This window comes from Halichoerus grypus, chromosome 5, assembly GCF_964656455.1.
Source record: "Halichoerus grypus chromosome 5, mHalGry1.hap1.1, whole genome shotgun sequence".
NCBI lineage: Eukaryota > Metazoa > Chordata > Mammalia > Carnivora > Phocidae > Halichoerus > Halichoerus grypus.
Window position 1 is genome coordinate 104,786,311 of NC_135716.1, and position 19,474 is coordinate 104,805,784.

A 19,474-nucleotide genomic window follows, 5' to 3' on the forward strand; every position below is an offset into this window, starting at 1 on the left:
CTGAGCAGGGAGCCCAATGTGGGGCTCAAGCCCAAGAGCCTAGGATCATGACCTGAGCTGAAGGCAGGCAGATGCTTAATGGCTGAGCCACCCAGGCGCCCCTCCCATTTTTTTTTTGTCTTTAATTCTTTAATTTTAATTCCCATCTAGAGGGCAAAAACCAGGCAAATGTCATCCTGGAAGTTTCTAGAAATTGGTGTCCTAGTTACTCTGAGAAAGACTATTAAAGCTCTGAACTTTTACATTCCCCCCAATCAACTTGACCTGAATTTGACATTCTCCAAGAGCCAAGTAAATCAAGGTTATAGGTCTGTGATATATACTATATATGCTGGGGAGCTGCATCTGACAACATTCTCTAAGAAGAAAAGATAATGTCTTTATTTTAGACATTAGGGTAACCTTTATCTTCTGTGAAAGAAAAAATTGAAAAGGCGATTTAGGTCACCAAGAACCCTCCATGGGAGTAAGGAATACCAGTCACTGGGTAGGATTCCAGCATAGACTTGTGACTCAATTAGTGGTACACAGCCTTTGCTACAAAGTATAGAAATGTGCCATTTTCTGTAATCAAGGCGGGTACAATACAAGCTGAAAGGGGTATTTTCCTACTCATCAGGTCTTCACCGTAACTCTCTCCAAGTGCCTTCCCTTTGTGTTCCCTTAACAGTCTCTATTTCCACTTCATGGATGAAAAAGATGGTCGTTGGTGGACACAGCAATGGCTTGCCCAACTCGGTCCCTGAAACTAACTTTGAGCTGCCTCCCCAATTCCCCCGCCTCCAGCGTGCTCTTTTACCTCCTCGGGGGACTCTCCCCCCCCCCCCCCCGCGCAAAGTTATCTCAGGCCCCGCCCCGCCCGCTGGTTGGCTATGGGGTGGGAGGCTCGTTCCTTCCCTCGCCATTGGCCGCTCAGGGGGAGGTGCGTTTCCCGGCTCCCAATAGGTCGCCCCCGCGAGACAACTCTAACAACCACGGAGCATGTGTCATTTCCGGGTAAGATGGCTGCAGTGCGTGTGCTGAGGTCCTGGAGCCAGAATGCCGGGCGGCTGGTAAGCGGTTTGGGGCTCATTTGAGGTCGGGAAGGAGTGATTTGTCGCTAGTATTCCCGGGGAGGGTGTTACTTTGTCGTCCGAGTGCCAGGCGGACAGGGCACGCGGGATGGAGAAGTGGAAGGATGTATGTATGCTAAACGAAGGGCAGAGAAGGTGGCGAGCGGACCGGTCCGGAGACCCACTCCCTCCTTACCTGGCCGCATTTCTGTCGCGACTCCGTCTCTTTCCAGCTTTATCTACACCCAGCCCATTTAGCCTTTCACCCGTTAGCCTTTTATTGGGCACCATCTAGGTGCTGGGCATTGTGATAGGCACTGGGGATATGGAAATATACATTCATTCAGCATTTATTGAGCACCCACTGTGTGCCAAACACCGACAACACGACCCCTGCCTCGGAGAACTTACAGTCTAGAGGAAGAGACCGGTAAAGCAAAGCATAACACCACGGGTCCTTGCCTCCGAGGAGCAGAGAGATTCAGGCTTCATTCTGTGGACCTGCGCCACGTATCTTTACAACCTTTTTATCACCAGAGCTACGACCTACCACCATCTCCCTTGTAAGTTTCTCCCTTTGAACAACCATTTAGCACCAGACACCTAACATCCCAGTAATCATAGTGTTTCATCCTATTTGCATAGCGTTTTTCCTTCTGGGATCCCTCTTCCCTAACGTCTTACAGTGGTCGACCCCTGATCTTACAAAATCTGTCGAGAGCCTCCTGTGTACCAGGTACTGTGCCAGGCACTCGGGAAACAAATGTGAGTAAGAGAGACCCCTGCCGTCTCAGATTAATTACAACACTGTGGTGGAAGGCAGGGGAGAAAGAGACATAAACAAGGAATTAGGACAGCTTGAGAAGTGCTATAATGGGACAGTATAGAGTTACAGGAACACATTGGAGGGGTCTTGGGGGGTCAGAGAGGAGTTCTCAGAGGATACTATGTAACTTGAGATTTACACAGTGGTAGGTATTGGCCTCTTTTTTGAAAGTTCTCCTTGCTTGGCTTCTGTGACACCAGCTTCCCAATATTCTTCTTTCTAGATGTTTGGCCACTCCATCCCAATCTCCTATTTTCCTGCCTGCCTTTTAAATATGTATTGCTGTTTATAAGGGCTCTGACTATGGCCCTCTGTGCTTCCTGGACTATTTCAGGCACTTCTTTGAATTTAGTTGCTGTCTATATGCTGACGATTCCTAAAGTTCCCCAGTCTTCAAGCCAGTTCTACTCCAGACCCATATATATCCTACCATCCTGGAAGTCTCCAGTTGCATGCACATTAGGTATTTTTCAACTGCAAGTAATAAAAACCCAACCAATAAATGAGAAATTAACTATCTGTGCGTCCCAAAGCTAGATGGCCCCTGGCACTGGTTAAATGGCTCATACTTACCAGGGTTGTCATTTCAACAATTCATATGGCCTTTCCCTCATGGTTACAAGAGGGCTGCTACAACTTCATATTCAAGGCAGGAAGGAGGAAGGGGCAGTATCAGTCAGACTCTTTGGCCAGGACTATGTTACATGGCCACTGCTAGCACCACGGGTCTTGAAGCTAGCATTTAGCCATCTCACAGCGTCTGCTCAAATGCCTCAGAGGCACATTGGATTCTGGGTTCCAGAACTAAACCCTCAGACCTGTTTCTCTTTTTTTAAAGATTTTATTTATTTGACAGAGAGAGAGACAGTGAGAGAGGGAACACAAGCAGGAGGAGTGGGAGAGGGAGAAGCAGGCCCCCTGCCGACTGGGGAGCCTGACGCGGGGCTCGATCCCAGGACTCTGGGATCATGACCTGAGCCGAAGGCAGATGCTTAACCGACTGAGCCACCCAGGCACCCCAGACCTGTTTCTCTTTTGATTCTAGCCTATAAATCTCCAAAATTTAGTCATTATTCTCCACCTTGCCCCCAACTGCAGCTATCCTGGTCTTTCCTAATTGGACTTTCTGCCTCCAATCGGTGCCTCTCCAACCCATTCTCCATAGTGTAACCAGAGTGATCTTATAAAGTAAGACATGCATTTGAGAATGCCATTTCCTTGCTTAAAACTGCTGCAAGCAAAATGTCCAAAATCTAAAACACTGTGAGGCAATTTATGATCTGGGCCTTTCCAAATCTCTCAGGCTTCATTTCTTGCTGAAACCTACTCACCCCAGCCCCCACTCTGACACTACCCTCACCCTTGCCCCACACTGAACCACACTGGAAGTACATTGAGCTTCAATTAATTAAACATACTGCTCTCTCTCTCTCAACTCCAGACCTTTGCACATCTATTTCCTCTGCTTTAAAGACTCTTGCTTTCTTTCCCTATGGCCTCATCTGCAATACACCTCATCTCCTGGATTACTCCTACTCATCCCTTAGATCTTACTTCAAGTTTACTTTCTTGAAGTAGGTTGGTTCCCTCCTTTGTGTTTGTTTTTAATACTCTATTTCTCCCATTATAACACTATGGTCATCATCACCTCTTTAATTGTCTTCCTTTGTAGGTATGGACTGTACATTCCATGAGAGAGGAATTCATCTATTTTGTTCTCTAATCCCAAGTGCCTGGCACAGTGTAGATACTCAATAAACATTTGTTGAACAACTCAGTAAAAAGTCTATTTTTTCCATCTGTTAAAAAGTTATAAACAACAAGAGGTCTTTTTTTTTTTCTTAAAGATTTTATTTATTTATTTGACAGAGAGAGAGAGAGATCACAAGTAGGCAGACAGGCAGGCAGAGGGAGAGGGAGAAGCAGGCTCCCTGCTGAGCACAGAGCCCAATGTGGGGCTCGATCCCAGGACCCTGGGATCATGACCTGAGCCGAAGGCAGATGCTTAACCATCTGAGCCACCCAGGCGTCCCATCAAGAGGTCTTAATACTTATAGGAAATTATTAACAAGGCCTTACTATGTTGTGTTTTATACTCCCCCATTGCATCAAGCATTGACTCTTGATTAACTTATCATATTGAATTAACATTGAAGTTTTCAATTTTGTCTGTCTTCCTGTAATGAAGTGTAAGCAACTTGAATTTAGGGACTATATTCTGTAGCTTTTTTAGCTTTGAATTCCCAAGCCCAGCACAATCCCTGTCTTTAGGAGTGCTCAACAACTGCCTGTTTTAATTATTATTTATTTCCTTATTTGAATCTGCTAGAACTTTGTTTCATCTCCTATTTTTTGTATTCTGTTTATAGAAAAAAATGTCTTTTTTAGCTTGACAAATTATTTTTTCTCCTTCTCCCTGCTGTTGCTTTTTTATCTTTCCATTCAGCAGCTTCATTAATGTTTTTTAGCCTTCTCTTAATCCATTTAATTACTATCACATAATGTCTGTTGTACTTATGTTGCTTTCTCCTTTTCCACTGTAAATCACTTCAGGAGCCTGTTATTTCATGCCTCAAATACTATAATAGTATCTTAACTTTTTCCTCTCTTACTTGGCTTTCCTGTTAATAATCAATAAACTGCAACTGTATTAATTTCTTAGTCCTTTTTCTTCAATAATCTATAGTGTAGGAGTTCAAACTCCTTATCCTGACATTTACAGTCATCGATAATTTGGTCCTTGAGCCACTTCCAATGCTCCCTTTTATAAATTTGATCAAGCCAAATCAAGCAACTCACTGCCTGAGGAGAAAAATTCCGGCAGCAGTTCCTTTGTTTATTCTGTTCCTTCTGCCTTAAAAGTGCATTTCTGCTCTTTAATTATTAATACTTACTACGCAAGGCCCACCTCAACTCTTCCTCCTGCAAGCCTTCCCAGATCAAGCCAACCTGAAAAAACAAAATAAAACACAAAAAAACTCTACTAAAACTCATCTAAAACCTACTGCCTATACTTATTACAAAAAACTAGAGCATACATGCCCATGCATGAGTGTGTGTGTGGGGGGGGGGGCTAGTGTTTCAGCTAGGTTATAAATTCAAAGTGGGGATTATTTCTCCTACATATAACAATGTGGTGTGAGAGAAAGAGCTTCAGCTTTAGAGTCAAATTTACTTGGTTTCAGAGCTGAATTTTGCCATTTGTTTGTTTTGTGACCTTGGGCAAAGCACTCATTAGTTTTTCAAAGAGGGCTAACGTGCCTTTTCTTGAAGGTAATTGTGAGATAAAAAGAAGATAAAAAAAGAGACTTTTAAAGTACCCAGCTCTTAGGTAGGAACTCAGTAAAGTTTGATAGTTCCTGCCTCTCTTGCCTGGTGAGTAGTTCTTCAATAAAAGTTGCCGTTGTTGAAGGTAGGACCTTCAACAAAGGTTTTTTTTTTGTTTTTTTTTTAAGATTTTATTTATTTATTTACTTGACAGAGACAGCCGAGAGAGGGAACACAAGCAGGGGGAGAGGGAGAGAAAGAAGCAGGCTTCCCGCTGAGCAGGGAGCTGGATGTGGGGCCCAATCCCAGGACCCTGGGCTGAAGGCAGACACCTAATGACTGAGCCACCCAGGCGCCCCCTTTCAAAGGTTTTTTAAAAAACGATTTTTTTAAAAAATCAAGGTGAATCCATATAATTCAAAACTTCCATTTACTGCCCTAAATTAAAATTTATGAATGTCTGATGAAGTGTAAGTTGATTTACGCCTTTGATTCTGTTGTTGACTAAGATCCAGGGTTGAGGGAGTTGAAGGAGAAAGAAAGGACACAGAAAACGGGGGTTTGGGAAAGAGAATTCTTTCACTGTCTGCTAAGTTGTTCTGTTTTTTTTTTTTTAAGATTCTATCCGTTTATTTGACAGAGACACAGCGAGAGAGGGAACACAGGCAGGGGGAGTGGGAGAGGGAGAAGCAGGCCTCCCCCGAGCAGGGAGCCCGATAAGTGGCTGAAGCCCAATGCGGGGCTCGATCCCAGGACCCTGGGATCATGACCTGAACCGAAGGCAGATGCTTAACAACTGAGCCACCCAAGCGCCCCCCTATCCGCTAAGTTTTAAGCTATCAATTTTAGTTAAGTTTTATGTTTCCTGAATGTTAATAAGAATAAAATATGTATTGTAAAGATTAGTTGCTTTATGATTATCTCTTAAGATAAAACTAAGATGCATGATTTAAGATTATTTATGTTTTAGGAAAGGGATCTTTAGTTTTTCTTTGCCTTCAGAAATCAGTAACAGCTTGGAAATTAAGGTGAAATATCATGTAATAATTTAAATGTATTGTTCCTATTGGTAAACCAAATATTTGTTTTTATATTATTTGCTCTCAGAAAAAGAACAAAATTCATTATAATATGGCTATAATACATAACATAATACGTATTATAACATAAAAGGCTAATCACCACTAAAGGATAAAGTACATGACATTAAAGTAATTTTTTAAATTAAAAGTAACTCCTACATTAATAAAAAAATTTCAAATACATTCCACTATTCTCAAATACAGTAAGGGGGTTAGAAGTTTTATGTTTAGGGGCGCCTCGGTGGCTCAGTCGTTAAGCATCTGCCTTCGGCTCAGGTCATGATCCCAGGGTCCTGGGATCAAGCCCCACATCAGGCTCTCTGCTCAGCAGGAAGCCTGCTTCTCCCTCTCCACTCCCCCTGCTCGTGTTCCCTCTCTCGCTGTGTCTCTCTCTGTCAAATAAATAAATAAAATCTTTAAAAAAAAAAAAAAGAAATTTTATGTTTAAAAGTGTGATGTAGGGGCGCCTGGGTGGCTCAGTCGTTAAGCGTCTGCCTTCGGCTCAGGTCATGGTCCCGGGGTCCTGGGATCGAGCCCCGCATCGGGCTCCCTGCTCTGTGGGAAGCCTGCTTCTCCCTCTCCCACTGCCCCCTGCTTGTGTTCCCTCTCTCACTGTGTCTCTGTCAAATAAAATCTTTAAAAAAAAAAGAAAAAAAAAAAAAAGTGTGATGTAGTTAACCAGGTATTAATAATGTTGAAATATTAACTTTCAAAATAAAATAGTCTATTTTTCAGACACATAGGTTCTAATATATCAAGTTGAATAGATTCACGTCTACTTATTTCTATTACATATTGTCTTGCATTAAACTAAGATGTTATACAAAATGGTTACACCTAAAGAGTCATCTGTAAATTACAGTAAGAAATTATAGTAAGAAAACCTTTCCCTATAGCACTACACATGTTTTTCAGTGTCTTTAGATGCTAACAGTCAGTTTTGAATTGTTTAATAGTTTTAGGAAGTCTTTAGTGACTTGACTGCACCTACAAACCGATGTGTTTGTATAAAATACATTGTTAAAATTTCTTCACTTTCATAAGAAATTTTAGGCAAGGATCATAAACATATAAACAAATCTGACTCCAAGGATGTAGTTTTACTAAATAAAAGAACAAAATAATATTCTCTGGGTGCTAGGGTTTAAGTTCCTTTGATTTCTTGAACAGAAATACTAAAGAAATAACCAATTTTAATAAACTTGATTTTCACTGATTCCAGATTTTGGCCAGTTCAGATTTTGGCCTGGATAATTCCATATTGTTTCTTTGTGATAATGACTGTTTTACTTTTAGAATAGACTTGAAATTCAGTATGTACTTACAGAGAGAAGCCATCAAGAACATTCACAAAAGCGTTTACTTTTTTGTTTTCTCATCTTTAGATTTGTGTTCGCTACTTTCAAACATGTATGAATGTTCATGTTTTGAAGCCAAAATATGTGTGTTTCTTTGGTTATCCTTCATTCAAGTATAGTCATCCACATCAGTTGCTGAAAACAACTGCTGGTAAGTATGATCTCAAAATAGCCTATATAAAATAATGTTTTATATCGTACTCAGAACTTTTATTTTTATTTTTTAAAGATTTTATTTATTTGACAGAGAGAGACACAGCGAGAGAGGGATCACAAGCAGGGGGAGTGGGAGAGGGAGAAGCAGGCTCCTGGCTGAGCAGGGAGCCCGATGTGGGGCTCAATCCCAGGGTCCTGGGATCATGACCTGAGCCCAACAACTGAGCCACCCAGGCGCCCCTCATACTCAGAACTTTTAAAAAAGTAATTGAAGACTTATCAAAGTAAAAAAAGTTAACCTTTTCTTTCTAGCCCAGCCCTCCTTGCTTTCCCTGAATCTATCCTTTTCTCATCTTCTTTTTTCTGTGCCCCCCCCATCCCTTTCGTATCTTTACATTAATGCTTGTGTCTTCATAATATTGGGAATGGGTTGTCTTGGGCCATCTGCTCTTTATCATGTGGCTCATCTAAGTGCAATAGTCAGGTAAATTGTTGACTTAGCAGATTGTATCCTTATACTGTCACTGTATTACTGATTGCATGAAGCACCTACCTCAGTCTGTTGTGTTAAGATTGTGTGATGAAACATCCCAAAGTGTTCCTAAATAGAAAGTTTTCTGACTTTTACCATTTAATTACCTTTCTCACTTCTTTTTCTACCCTCAGTAAAGAACTTGAGGTTTAAGTATTAGATTTGGCAAGGGCACTAAGATTTTTTTTTCCTGATGTTCTATTTAGAACTCTCATAAAGAACCCTAGCCATTAAGCTTTTGACAGATACTTGATGCCTTAGTCTGTGCTAGCAATGAAAAATGGGGGAATTCCAGGCAGATCCAACCCCTGAGATCAGTCTTTCCATGCCTTTTTATAGGTCATCTTCCACAACACCCTAAGATACATAAACCCTACCTTTGCCTTTTTTTTTAAGATTTTTATTTTTAAAAGTTGATCTTTTCTCTTTATTTCTCAGAGAAAATAGAGGCCATTCAAGCAGAAACTCCCACCTTCCTGCTCTAATCTCTAAACACCTTGAGCTTTGGGTTCTTGGTCTATCTATTACTAGCAGTGTAACTTTAAGCAAGTTACTTAATTCCTTTCTATTTCATCATCTGTAAAATGGGAGTAATCACAGTGCCTAACTCATTGTATTGTTGTGAGAATAAATTCATTTAACACAAGTATTTATTGATCACCTGCTATCTGCCAAGGCACTGTTCTAGGTGCTTGGGATACATTCTCTTCCTATATTCCCTAACTCAGTGAATACTTAAGCTAGAAACCTGGAGACTTCCAGATTCCTGTTTCACATCAAATTGATTACTGAGATCTATTAATTTGACATCTTATGTGGTTCTTAAATCTGTCTTTTTTTCAGACAGCTTTGAAAATATATAAACATATTAAATTCTATACTTCAGTTTCGTACCTGTAGTAGCCTCCTAACTGCTTTCTCTGTCATCCCTTCCCCAACCCCATCCACCCACATTCCTGCCAAGGAGATTTCTTTCTAAAATTAAAGATATAAAGTTACAGATCTGAAATTGCAGATGGTATTCCCTATTGGTTAATTATTGCTGAATAACAACCCTGCCCATGACTTTAGGCTTAAAGCAACAATGATTTATTATTTCACAGGATTCTGGGGGTTACCTGGGTGGTTCCTCTGCTGGTTTCACCTGAGCTCACTAATATAACTGTATTCAGCTAGAGGATCATCTGGGCTGGAAGGTGCAAGATGGTCTCACATACATGTCTGACAGTTGGTGCTGGGTTTTGGGTGGGGTGTCTCATTTCTCCTCCACATGGCCTTTCATCCTCTAATAGACTATAGCAGCTTCCTTACTCTGGGATCTCAAGGCAGTATTCCAAGAGGGAGATGGTAGAAGAAGCTGCGAGGTCCTTTGAGGTCTAGGCTCCAGAATTTGTACAACTTTACTTCTGCTATATTCTATTGTCCAAGCAAGTGATTTGCCAGCATAGATTTAAGTAGTGGTAAATTAGACTCTACGTCTTATGGGAGCAGCTGCAAAAAAATTATGACCATATTTACTTACCACTGGCTCCTGATCACCTGCAGGATAAGTTCCAAACACCTCACTGTGGCACAGCAAAGAAAGCCTTTTTAAATCTGGACTGACTTTTTGCCACGTATACTATCTTCAGCCATAGAATTGCGTGTTATTCCCTAACCATGCTATGCACTATATTTCCATGTTCTTCTTGCACATGCTGTTCCTTGAATAATATTGTTTTGTATAGAGGTGCCATAATATATTTACTTGTCATTTTTCGATGACTTAGATTGGTATCCCAGGTCTTCATTTTAACGCTATGATAACTATTCTTGAGCACAAATCTTTGTGTACCTCTCTTAATTATTTCCTCAGGGGAAAAAAGTCTTAAAAGCACAGTTGTTTATTGAGTCAAAGATACGAACTTTTTTTTTTTTTTAAGGCTTTTGATACTTAATACCAAACTATTTTTTCAGAAAGGTTCCAGTTTGTACTATGAGCAGCAGGCTGTGAGAGGACTGAACTTACTAGAGAGGAAAAAAGAGGTGCCTAATACCTCCATATCAAAAATGCATTTGTATTTCTTAACCATTAACCTCTCTCCTTGTATTTATTAAAGAAAATCTTATGACCTGAATTGGCTTGTTGTGTGTTTTGTAAACAATTTTGATGAATAGCAGTCTGAAGATAGAGGAGCACTCTTGAATCGGTTCAGAGCCACTTGTTACCCTGGAAAAGTGAGAGGATCCATACCTACTTTCTGTTGACCAGAAATACTTATTCTTGGGAATAATTACCATAAAGTATCACTTGCATCTAATTGTTATAAGAGTGGGGTAGAAATTCAAAAAGGGATAAACAATGGTAAGAGGAAGGAGAGGGACTAAAACTTAATGATAAGTTGGCAGAACATGGTTTGGACAGATGAAAATTTTTCAAGTTGTCTAGATACGGACCTGCCTGATCGTTAGCCACTAAGAATGGGAAGAGTTACATGAAGTCAAAAGAGATCTAAGAACAGGACACTAATGGTTATTACAGTTTAATAACAGAAAACAAGGAGATCCAGCTAGCTGGGCCTTCTATGCCCTTGTAAAAGAGCATTATTTGGGAAGTTGGAAAATGGAAGTGCTGTGGCAGTTATCAGTAGGTCTGTGACGCTGATTTATTTAAGATTTATTTAAATCTTTGATGGTTATGAATGACGCTTATGCTTTTAAAAATTATAAAATACATTTTTGTCTGTAAAATGCAATAGTTTCTGCCTCTGCTTGAGAATATTTTCTCATTTTAGCTGTGAAAGTATCTGTTAGGAATACATTACTTATTTAATGAGACCATTTCTCATTTGTCTTTGAAGCTCTGCAGGGACAGATTGTTCAATTCAAACTCTCAGACATCGGAGAAGGGATTAGAGAAGTAACTATTAAAGAATGGTAAGTTGGGGCACCTGGCTGGCTCAGTCAGTAGAGTATGTGATCTCGATCTGGGGTTGTAAGTTCAAGCCCAACGCTGGGTGTAGAGATTACTTAAAAATAAAATCTTAAAAAAAAAAAAAAGAATGGTAAGTTATTCTGAAAAAGATTTTAAGTCAATGTAAAAAAAATTTGTGTAAAAATAAATAGGAATTATTTAAGTTGAGAAACTTCTTTCTATAACAATGCTTTTTTTAAAAGCGATAAGTTTAGTAAGTTTTAGTTTAATAGTTTGTGTTGCTAATATGTTGTTAATACAATTCATCATACATCATGACATTTTATTTGATGTAATCGCTTAAGGATTATCTTTTCTTTTAAAAAATTTTTTTCACTGCCCACCCCTCACTTCAGCTAAAAAAGATAAATTAGTCTGTCAAAGATGTTAACTTGATATGACCATGTGCTTGAATGACATTTGTATATGAACTATTTATTTCCAGACTATTTTAAAATCATGATAGAGTCTAAGCTCTCTTTACTAAAAATGACCTCAGTAAGAATGCCAGTACATTTGACTCACCATTCTGTTTACATATATTTTTAGGATAGGTTAAAATATAATACCAAAAGGTATCAATCAAAACATAATTTTTGGAAAGGTTCAAAGTTTTTCAAAAAAAGCCTTGAAACAGCCTCCTACTGCCTTCATCATTCTCCTACTTTTCCTTCTTTTACTTTTTGGAAAAAAAAGAAACACCTCTGGGTAGTGAACTAATTTTTAAAGGTGTCTAGAAGTAGCAGTGAAGGGGCGCCTGGGTGGCTCAGTCATTAAGCATCTGCCTTCAGCTCAGGTCATGATCCCAAGGTCCTGGGATCGAGCCCCTCATCGGGCTCCCTGCTCTGTGGGAAGCCTGCTTCTCCCTCTCCCGCTCCCCCTGCTTGTGTTCCCTCTCTCGCTGTGTCTCTGTCAAATAAATAAATAAAATCTGTAAAAAAAAAAAAAAAAAAAATAGAAGTAGCAGTTAAGATGAATAAATAGAGGCTCTTTCACCATAGTTTTATACTGTTGAAGATCCTTTTAAGAATCAGATTGAGGGGCGCCTGGGTGGCTCAGTTGTTAAGCGTCTGCCTTCAGCTCAGGTCATGATATCAGAGTCCTGGGATCGAGCCCCTTATTGGGCTCCCTGCTCGGCGGGAAGCCTACTTCTCCCTCTCCCACTCCCCCTGCTTGTGTTGCCTCTCTCGCTATGTCTCTGTCAAATAAATAAATAAAATCTTAAAAAAAAAAAAAAAGAATCTGATTGAGCCACCTGTACTTTCTTTCTCTGTAGTTCTCACTGTTATTACTTTGTAAGTTAGAAAAGAATAAGAACATGATTGTGCCTTACGGTTGTGTCTCTAGTGGCATTGTGGGATTAAGGAAAGCAGTGGATGTCAAATCAGAAGAGCTTGACTCTGAAACTTACTAACCATCTTGCCTGGGACTCATGTGGTCTCTACTGAGCATTGATTCTTTTTTTTTTTTTTTTTTTTTAAAGATTTTTTTAAAATTTATTTGAGAGAGAGAGAGCACATGAGAGGGGGGAGGGTCAGAGGGAGAAGCAGACTCCCTGCCGAGCAGGGAGCCCGATGCGGGACTCGATCCCAGGACTCCAGGATCATGACCTGAGCCGAAGGTTGTCGCTTAACCAACTGAGCCACCCAGGCGCCCTGAGCATTGATTCTTAATGTGTAAAATGGGGGAAACAGAACTTACTCTGACATCTCACGAGGGTTATTGAAAGGATCAAATAATTTAATATATAGAAAATGCCTTTTAAATCTGCAAAGTATTATGTACATTTATGCTTTTGATACCTTCTTTCTAAGACAAAGACTAGTCTTTGTAGATTTCAGATTTTTTTTAACATTCCTTAATTTCTACCTCTTATTAATTCTCTAGACACATATGGTTTTTGTTTTTTGGGTTTTTTTGTTTGTTTGTTTGTTTTAAGATTTTATTTATTCATTTGACAGAGGGAGACACAGCGAGAGAGGGAACACAAGCAGGGGGAGTGGGAGAGGGAGAAGCAGGCTTCCCGCGGAGCAGGGAGCCTGATGTGGGGCTCGATCCCAGGACTCTGGGATCATGACCTGAGCCGAAGGCAGATGCTGAATGACTGAGCCACCCAGGTGCCCCGACACATATGTTTGATACAGGGTTTTAAGGTTCTTGGCAAAGGAGATTATTTCATTCCTAATGAAAATTAATAGTTCATTAAATGAGAAACACATATTTGATTAAGGTTTTTCAGAAGTTCTTTAAGAAATATTAGGAGCTTTCTTGAATTCTGTGTTCTTTTTCTCTAACTTAATATCTATAAATCTCAACTCAAGGGAAAAAAAATATATATATATTGTAATGCAGTTGGGGGCACCTAGGAGGCTCAGTAAGTTAAGTATCCGACTCTTGATCTTGGCTCAGGTTTTGATCTCGTGGTTATGAGTTTGAACCCTGCATTGGGCTCCACGCTGGGCATGGAGTCTACTTAAAAAAAAAGTATATATATACATAGACTATATATATATATACACAACATTATGTATATATGTACACACTATATACAATATTATGTGTGTATATAGTGTGTATTCTATATATATAGTGTATATATACACATATATATACATACACACTATATACACACTATATATATATACACTATATGTATATATAATGCAGATGGTAAAATGTTAAAAAGCAGAATTGTGTGCTATACACCGAGAATAGAAATTTGAATGTGTAAGGAAGCATGATTTAACAGACGGTGATGTGTATGTAAGTGGCAGTAAAACCTTACTTATTCTTAGAATTTGTAGCAGCAAATATATGGATAAAGAAGAAAAAATACTTCTATTTCAAAAAGCCTTTGACAAATTTCCAAAACAAAAATTTGCATTATATATGTTCTTTTTTCTTAAAGTCAGTTTTGTCTGATAGTAATAGAGCCACTCCAGCTCTCTTTTGGTTACTATTTGCATGATTTTTTTTGGTGTGTGTGTGGTATATGCGTTTTGTGTGTGTTGTGATCATATAATTGTGAGTTTATTTCTGGATTTTCTATTTTCTATTGATCTACATGTCTATTTTTATGCCAATACCATACTATTTTGATTATTATGGCTTTGTAATATAACTTGAAATCTGGAATTTTGATCCCTCCAGCTTTGCTTTTCTTTCTCAAAATTGCTTTGGCTATTTGGGGTCTTTTGTGGTCCCATACAAATTTTAGGATTGTTTGTTCTAGTTCTGTGAAAAATGCTGTTGGTATTTCAATAGGGATTGCATTAAATGTGTAGGTTGCTTTGAGTAGTATAGACATTTTTTTTTAAGGATTATGTATTTATTTATTTGAGAGAGAGAATGAGATAGAGAGAGCATGGGGGGGGGAGGGTCAGAGGGAAAAGCAGACTCCCCGCCGAGCAGGGAGCCCAACGCGGGACCCGATCCCGGGACTCCAGGACCATGACCTGAGCCGAAGGCAGTCGCTTAACCAACTGAGCCACCCAGGTGCCCCAGTATAGACATTTTAATCATAATTTGTTTTTCCAATCCATGAGCATGGAATATCTTTCCATTTCTTTGTATCATCTTCAGTTTCTTTCATCAGTGTTTTATAGTTTTTAGAGTACAGATCTTTCACCTCTTTGTTTAGGTTTATTCCTAGATATCTTCTTATTTTTGGTGCAATTGTAAATGGGATTGTTTTCTTTTTTTTTTTTAAGATTTTATTTATTTGACAGAGAGCGAGATAGCGAGAGCAGGAACACAAGCAGGGGGAGCGGGAGAGGGAGAAGCAGGCTTCCTGCTGAGCAGGGAGCCCGATGCGGGGCTCGATCGCAGGACCCTGGGATCATGACCCGAGCCGAAGGCAGACGCTTAAAGACTGAGCCACCCAGGCACCCCAATGGGATTGTTTTCTTAATTTCTCTTTGTGCTGCTTCTGTAGTGGTATGTGGAAATGCAACAGATTTCTGTACATTGATTTTATATCCTGCAACTTTACTGAATTAATTTAGCAGTTCTAGTAGTTTTTTGTTTGAGTCTTTGGGTTTTCTATATATTAGTATCATCTCATCTGCAAAAAGTGAAAGTTTTACTTTTTCTTTACCAATTTGGATGCCTTTTATTTTTGTTGTTGTTGTCTGATTGCTGTGGCTAGGACTTCCAGTATTATGTTGAATAAAAGTGAAGAGAGTGGACATCCATATCTTGTTCCTGACCCTAGGGGAAAGGCTCTCAGTTTTTCCCCAATCGGGATGATGTTAGCTGTGGGTTTTCATATATGGCCTTTATTATGTTGAGTTATGTTCCCTCTAAACCTACTTTCTTGAGAATTTTTATCATGAATAGATATTGTACTTTGTAAAATGCCTTTGTCTGTGTCTATTGAAATGATCAGATGGTTCTTATCCTCTTATTGATGTGATGTATCAATAAGACTTCTGTTTGTTTGGAGTTTTTTTGCTACTGATTCAATTCTTTGCTGGTTGTCTGCCTATTCAATTTTTCTATTTCTTCCTGATTCAGTCTAGGAATTTATCCATTACTTCCAGGTTGTCCAATTTGTTGACAGAGTTTTTTATAATATTCTCTTATAATTGTTTGTATTTTTGTGGTGGGGGTGGTTATTTCTCCTCTTTCATTTGTGATTTTATCTATTTGAGTCTTTTCTCTTTTTTTCTTGATAAGTCTGGCTTGAGGTTTATCAATTTTATGGATTTTTTTCCAAAGAACCAGGTCTTAGTTTCATTGATCTGTTCTATTGTTTTTTTTTAATTTCTATATCATTTATTTCTGCCCTAATCTTTTTTATTTCCTTCCTGCTGGTTTTAGGTTTTGTTTTTTGTTCTTTTTTCTAGCTCCTTTGGGTGTAAGAGTAGGTTGTTTATTTGAGATTTTTTTCTGCTTCTTGAGGTAGGCCTATATTGCTATAAACTTCCCTCTTAGAACTTTTTTTGCTACATCCCAAAGGTTTTGGACCTTGTGTTTTCATTTTCATTTGTTTCTATATACTTTTTAAATTTCTTCTTTTATTTCCTGTTTGACCCATTCATTGCTTATTAGCATGTTATTTAACCTCATTATATTTGTGATCTTTCCAAATTTTTTCTTGTGGTTGACTTCTAGTTTAATAGCTCTGTGATCAGAAAAGATGCACTGTATGACTTCAGTCTTCTTGAATTTGTCAAGGATTGTTTTGTGGCTTAATATGTGATCTATTCTGGAGAATGTTCCATATGTGCCTGAAAAGAAGGTGTATTCTCCTGTTTTAGGCTGGAATGTTCTGAATATATCTGTTAAATCCATCTGGTCCAGAGTGTCATTCAAATTCATTGTTTCCTTGTTGATTTTCTGTTTAGATCATCTGTCCATTGATGTAGGTGGGGTGCTAAAGTGCTCTGCTATTATTGTATTATTATCAATTAGTTCCTTTATTTTTGTTATTAACTGTTTTATGTATTTGGGTCCTCCCATGTTGGTTGCATAAATATTTACAATTATATCTTTTTGTTGGATTGTCCCCTTTCTTATTATATAATGTCCTTATTTGTCTCTTGTTACAGCCTTTGTTTTAAAGTCTATCTTGTCCAATGTAAGTATTGCTACTCCAGCTTTCTTTTCTTTTCTTTCCCTTTTTTTAAGATTTTATTTATTCATTTATTTATTTATTTATTTTAGAGAGAGAGAGAGCACAAGCAGGGTGGGAGAAAGAATCTCAAGCAGACTCCACGCTGAGCCTGGAGCCTCTGCAGGGCTGGATCTCAGAACCCTAAGCTCATGACCCAAGCCAAAATCAAGAATTGGACCCTCAGCCACCTGAGCCACCCAGGCACCCCATACTCTGGCTTTCTTTTGGCATCCATTTGCATGATAGATGTTTCTCCATCCCCACTTTTTTTTTTTTTTTAAAGATTTTACTTATTTATTTGACAGAGAGAGAGATAGCGAGAGCAGGAACACAAGCAGGGGGAGTGGGAGAGGGAGAAGCAGGCTTCCCGCTGAGCAGGGAGCCCGATGTGGGGCTCGATCCCAGGACCCTGGGATCATGACCTGAGCCCGAAAGCAAACACTTAACAACTGAGCCACCCAGGCGCCCCTCTCCATCCCCACTTTCAATCTGCAGGTGTCTTTAGGTCTAAAATGAGTCTCTTGTAGGCAGCATATAGATGGGTCTTGTTTTTTTTGTTGTTTTTCTTTAATCCATTCTGTCACCCTATGTCTTTTGATTGGCATGTTTAATCCATTTACATTCCAAGTAATTATTGCTAGATACGTACTTTTCGCCATTTTATTACTTGTTTTGTGGTTGTTTCTGAAGATTTTCTCTGTCTTTCTCTCTTTCATGGTTTACTGGTTTTCTTTAGAGATATATTTGGATTTCTTTCTCTTTATTCTTTGCATACTTATTAGTGGTTTTTGATTTGTTGTTACCATTAGGTTTGTGTATAACATCTTCTGCATATAGCAGTGTAAATTAAGTTGATGGTCGTTTAAGTTTGAACACATTCTTCTCTCCTTCCTCCGTTTTAGGTATATATTGTCATATTTTACATCCTTTTATTTGTGAGTTCATTGACTGATTTTTTACAGAAATATTCATTTTTACTGCTTTTGTGTTTCCTACTGTCATATTGTCACTCTCGGTCTTCCTTTCCACTCAGAGTCTCTTAATATTTCTTGCAAGGTTGGTTTAGTGGTCATGAACTCCTTTAGTTCTTGTTTGTCTGGGAAATTCCTTATCTCTCCTTCTATTCTGAATGATAAACTTTATCACTAGCAAATTGTTGGCTGCAGATTTTTTCCATTCAGCACTTTGAATATATCATGCCAGTGTCCTGGCTTCGAAAGTTTCTGCTGAAAAATCCCCTGATAGCCTTATGTGGTTTCCCTTGTATGTTACTGTCTTCTTTTGTCTTTCTGCTTTTAAAATTTCTTAACACTACATTTTGCCAATTTAATTACAATATGTCTTGGTGTGGATCTGCTTTTGCCAGTTTTGGTGGGGGTTCTCTGTGCTTCCTGGATCTGGATATCTGTTTCCTTCCCCAGATTAGAGAAATTTCCAGCTATTATTTCTTCAAATAAATTTTCTGTCCCCTTTTCTCTCTCTTTTGGGACTCCTATAATATAAATGTTATTACATTTGATGGAGTCACTGAGTTCCTTAAGTCTCTTTTCATTTTGCACAATTTTTTTTTTCTTCTTTTGTTCAACTTGATTACATTCCATTACTGTGTTTTCTAGGTCAATAATTTGTTCTACTGCTTCTTCCAAACTGCTGTTCATTGCATCAAGTGTGTTTCTGATCTTGCTTATTGTACTCTTCATCTCTGATTGGTTCTTTTTTATTTCTGTGTTAAGGGTCTTATTGATGTCTTCCAGTCTTTTCTCAAGTCCAGTGAGTATATTTTTATGATTATTGCTTGAAATACGCCATCAGGCATGTTACTTATCTCTTTCACTTAGATCTCCAGCCATGGCCTTGTCCTGTTCTTTCATTTGGGTCAAATGTCTCTGTCTTCTCATTTTGTTTAAGTCTCTGTGTCTGTTTCTTTGTGTTAGAAAAGTCAGCTACGTCCCCTGTTCTTGAGGGTAATGGCCTTATGAAGAAGAGGTCCTCTAGTGCCCTGCCGTGTAGTGTCCCCTGTTCTCCAGGGCCTGGAGCTTCTGGGAGTGTCTCCAGTGTGTGTTGCATATGCTCTGTTGTTTTATCCCAGCCACTTTATCCTTTAGGCGCATTGTCTGCAGAGGCTGTCCCTGCTGTGGGCAGTATTTGGTCCCTGGCCTGACTGTGGTGCATTTTAACTAGGTGTGCTCTGGTCTGCTTGTGAAATGAGACCTGTTGCCATCGCTATCAGAACCAAGGCTCCGCAAAACTCCCAGATTGAGAGATATGGTGTTGGCAGGGTTTTGAGCCAGACTTTTTGGGGAGAGGGACCCACCATGCTGGGACTGAGGCAAGTGTGACCAGGAAGGGTGGTTCCACTGGAGCATGGGGTGGAGGAGGTGGTGGGACTTGGTGTAAGCATGCTAAGTAGTGAGTGTTGGCACTGCACTGCCTCCCATAGGTAGTCCTGTGCTTTTGCTGAGGGGTGGGGGAGGGAAATCGCACCTTCCAATTCCTTTGTTCCTGGAGGGGCTCTCTGAATGCTGCCTCTCTGGAATGTCCTCTAGGATGAACAAATAACCTCCCCACCTTGTGACCCAGAATATTCTTGAGGTCACTGTTTCCATGCTATATATCTGCAGGCTGTTTGCC

At 39.4% G+C, this 19,474-nt stretch overlaps 1 protein-coding gene and 1 long non-coding RNA gene across 7 annotated transcripts in view; both read left to right on the forward strand.

Annotated features, from left to right (window-relative positions):
* Positions 1-973: 973 nt before the first annotated feature.
* Positions 974-19,474, forward strand: part of DBT (dihydrolipoamide branched chain transacylase E2) — a 49,867-nt gene continuing 31,366 nt past the window's right edge. Inside the window, exons 1-3 of one of the 6 annotated variants that reach the window (XM_036069528.2) lie at positions 974-1,052; positions 7,613-7,736; positions 11,114-11,189. In XM_036069528.2, the coding sequence (XP_035925421.1) occupies positions 1,002-1,052; positions 7,613-7,736; positions 11,114-11,189 (251 nt within the window). In that variant the 5' untranslated portion in view covers positions 974-1,001. Of the gene's footprint in view, positions 1,053-7,612; positions 7,737-11,113; positions 11,190-19,474 lie in introns of those variants that run through there. The other 5 variants (XM_078072700.1, XM_078072704.1, XM_078072705.1 and 2 more) reach the window with 5 other exon arrangements.
* Positions 1,825-3,662, forward strand: LOC118521159 (uncharacterized). The gene is made up of 2 exons (XR_004910019.2): positions 1,825-3,066; positions 3,551-3,662. It is a non-coding gene; the product is annotated as an uncharacterized LOC118521159 (long non-coding RNA).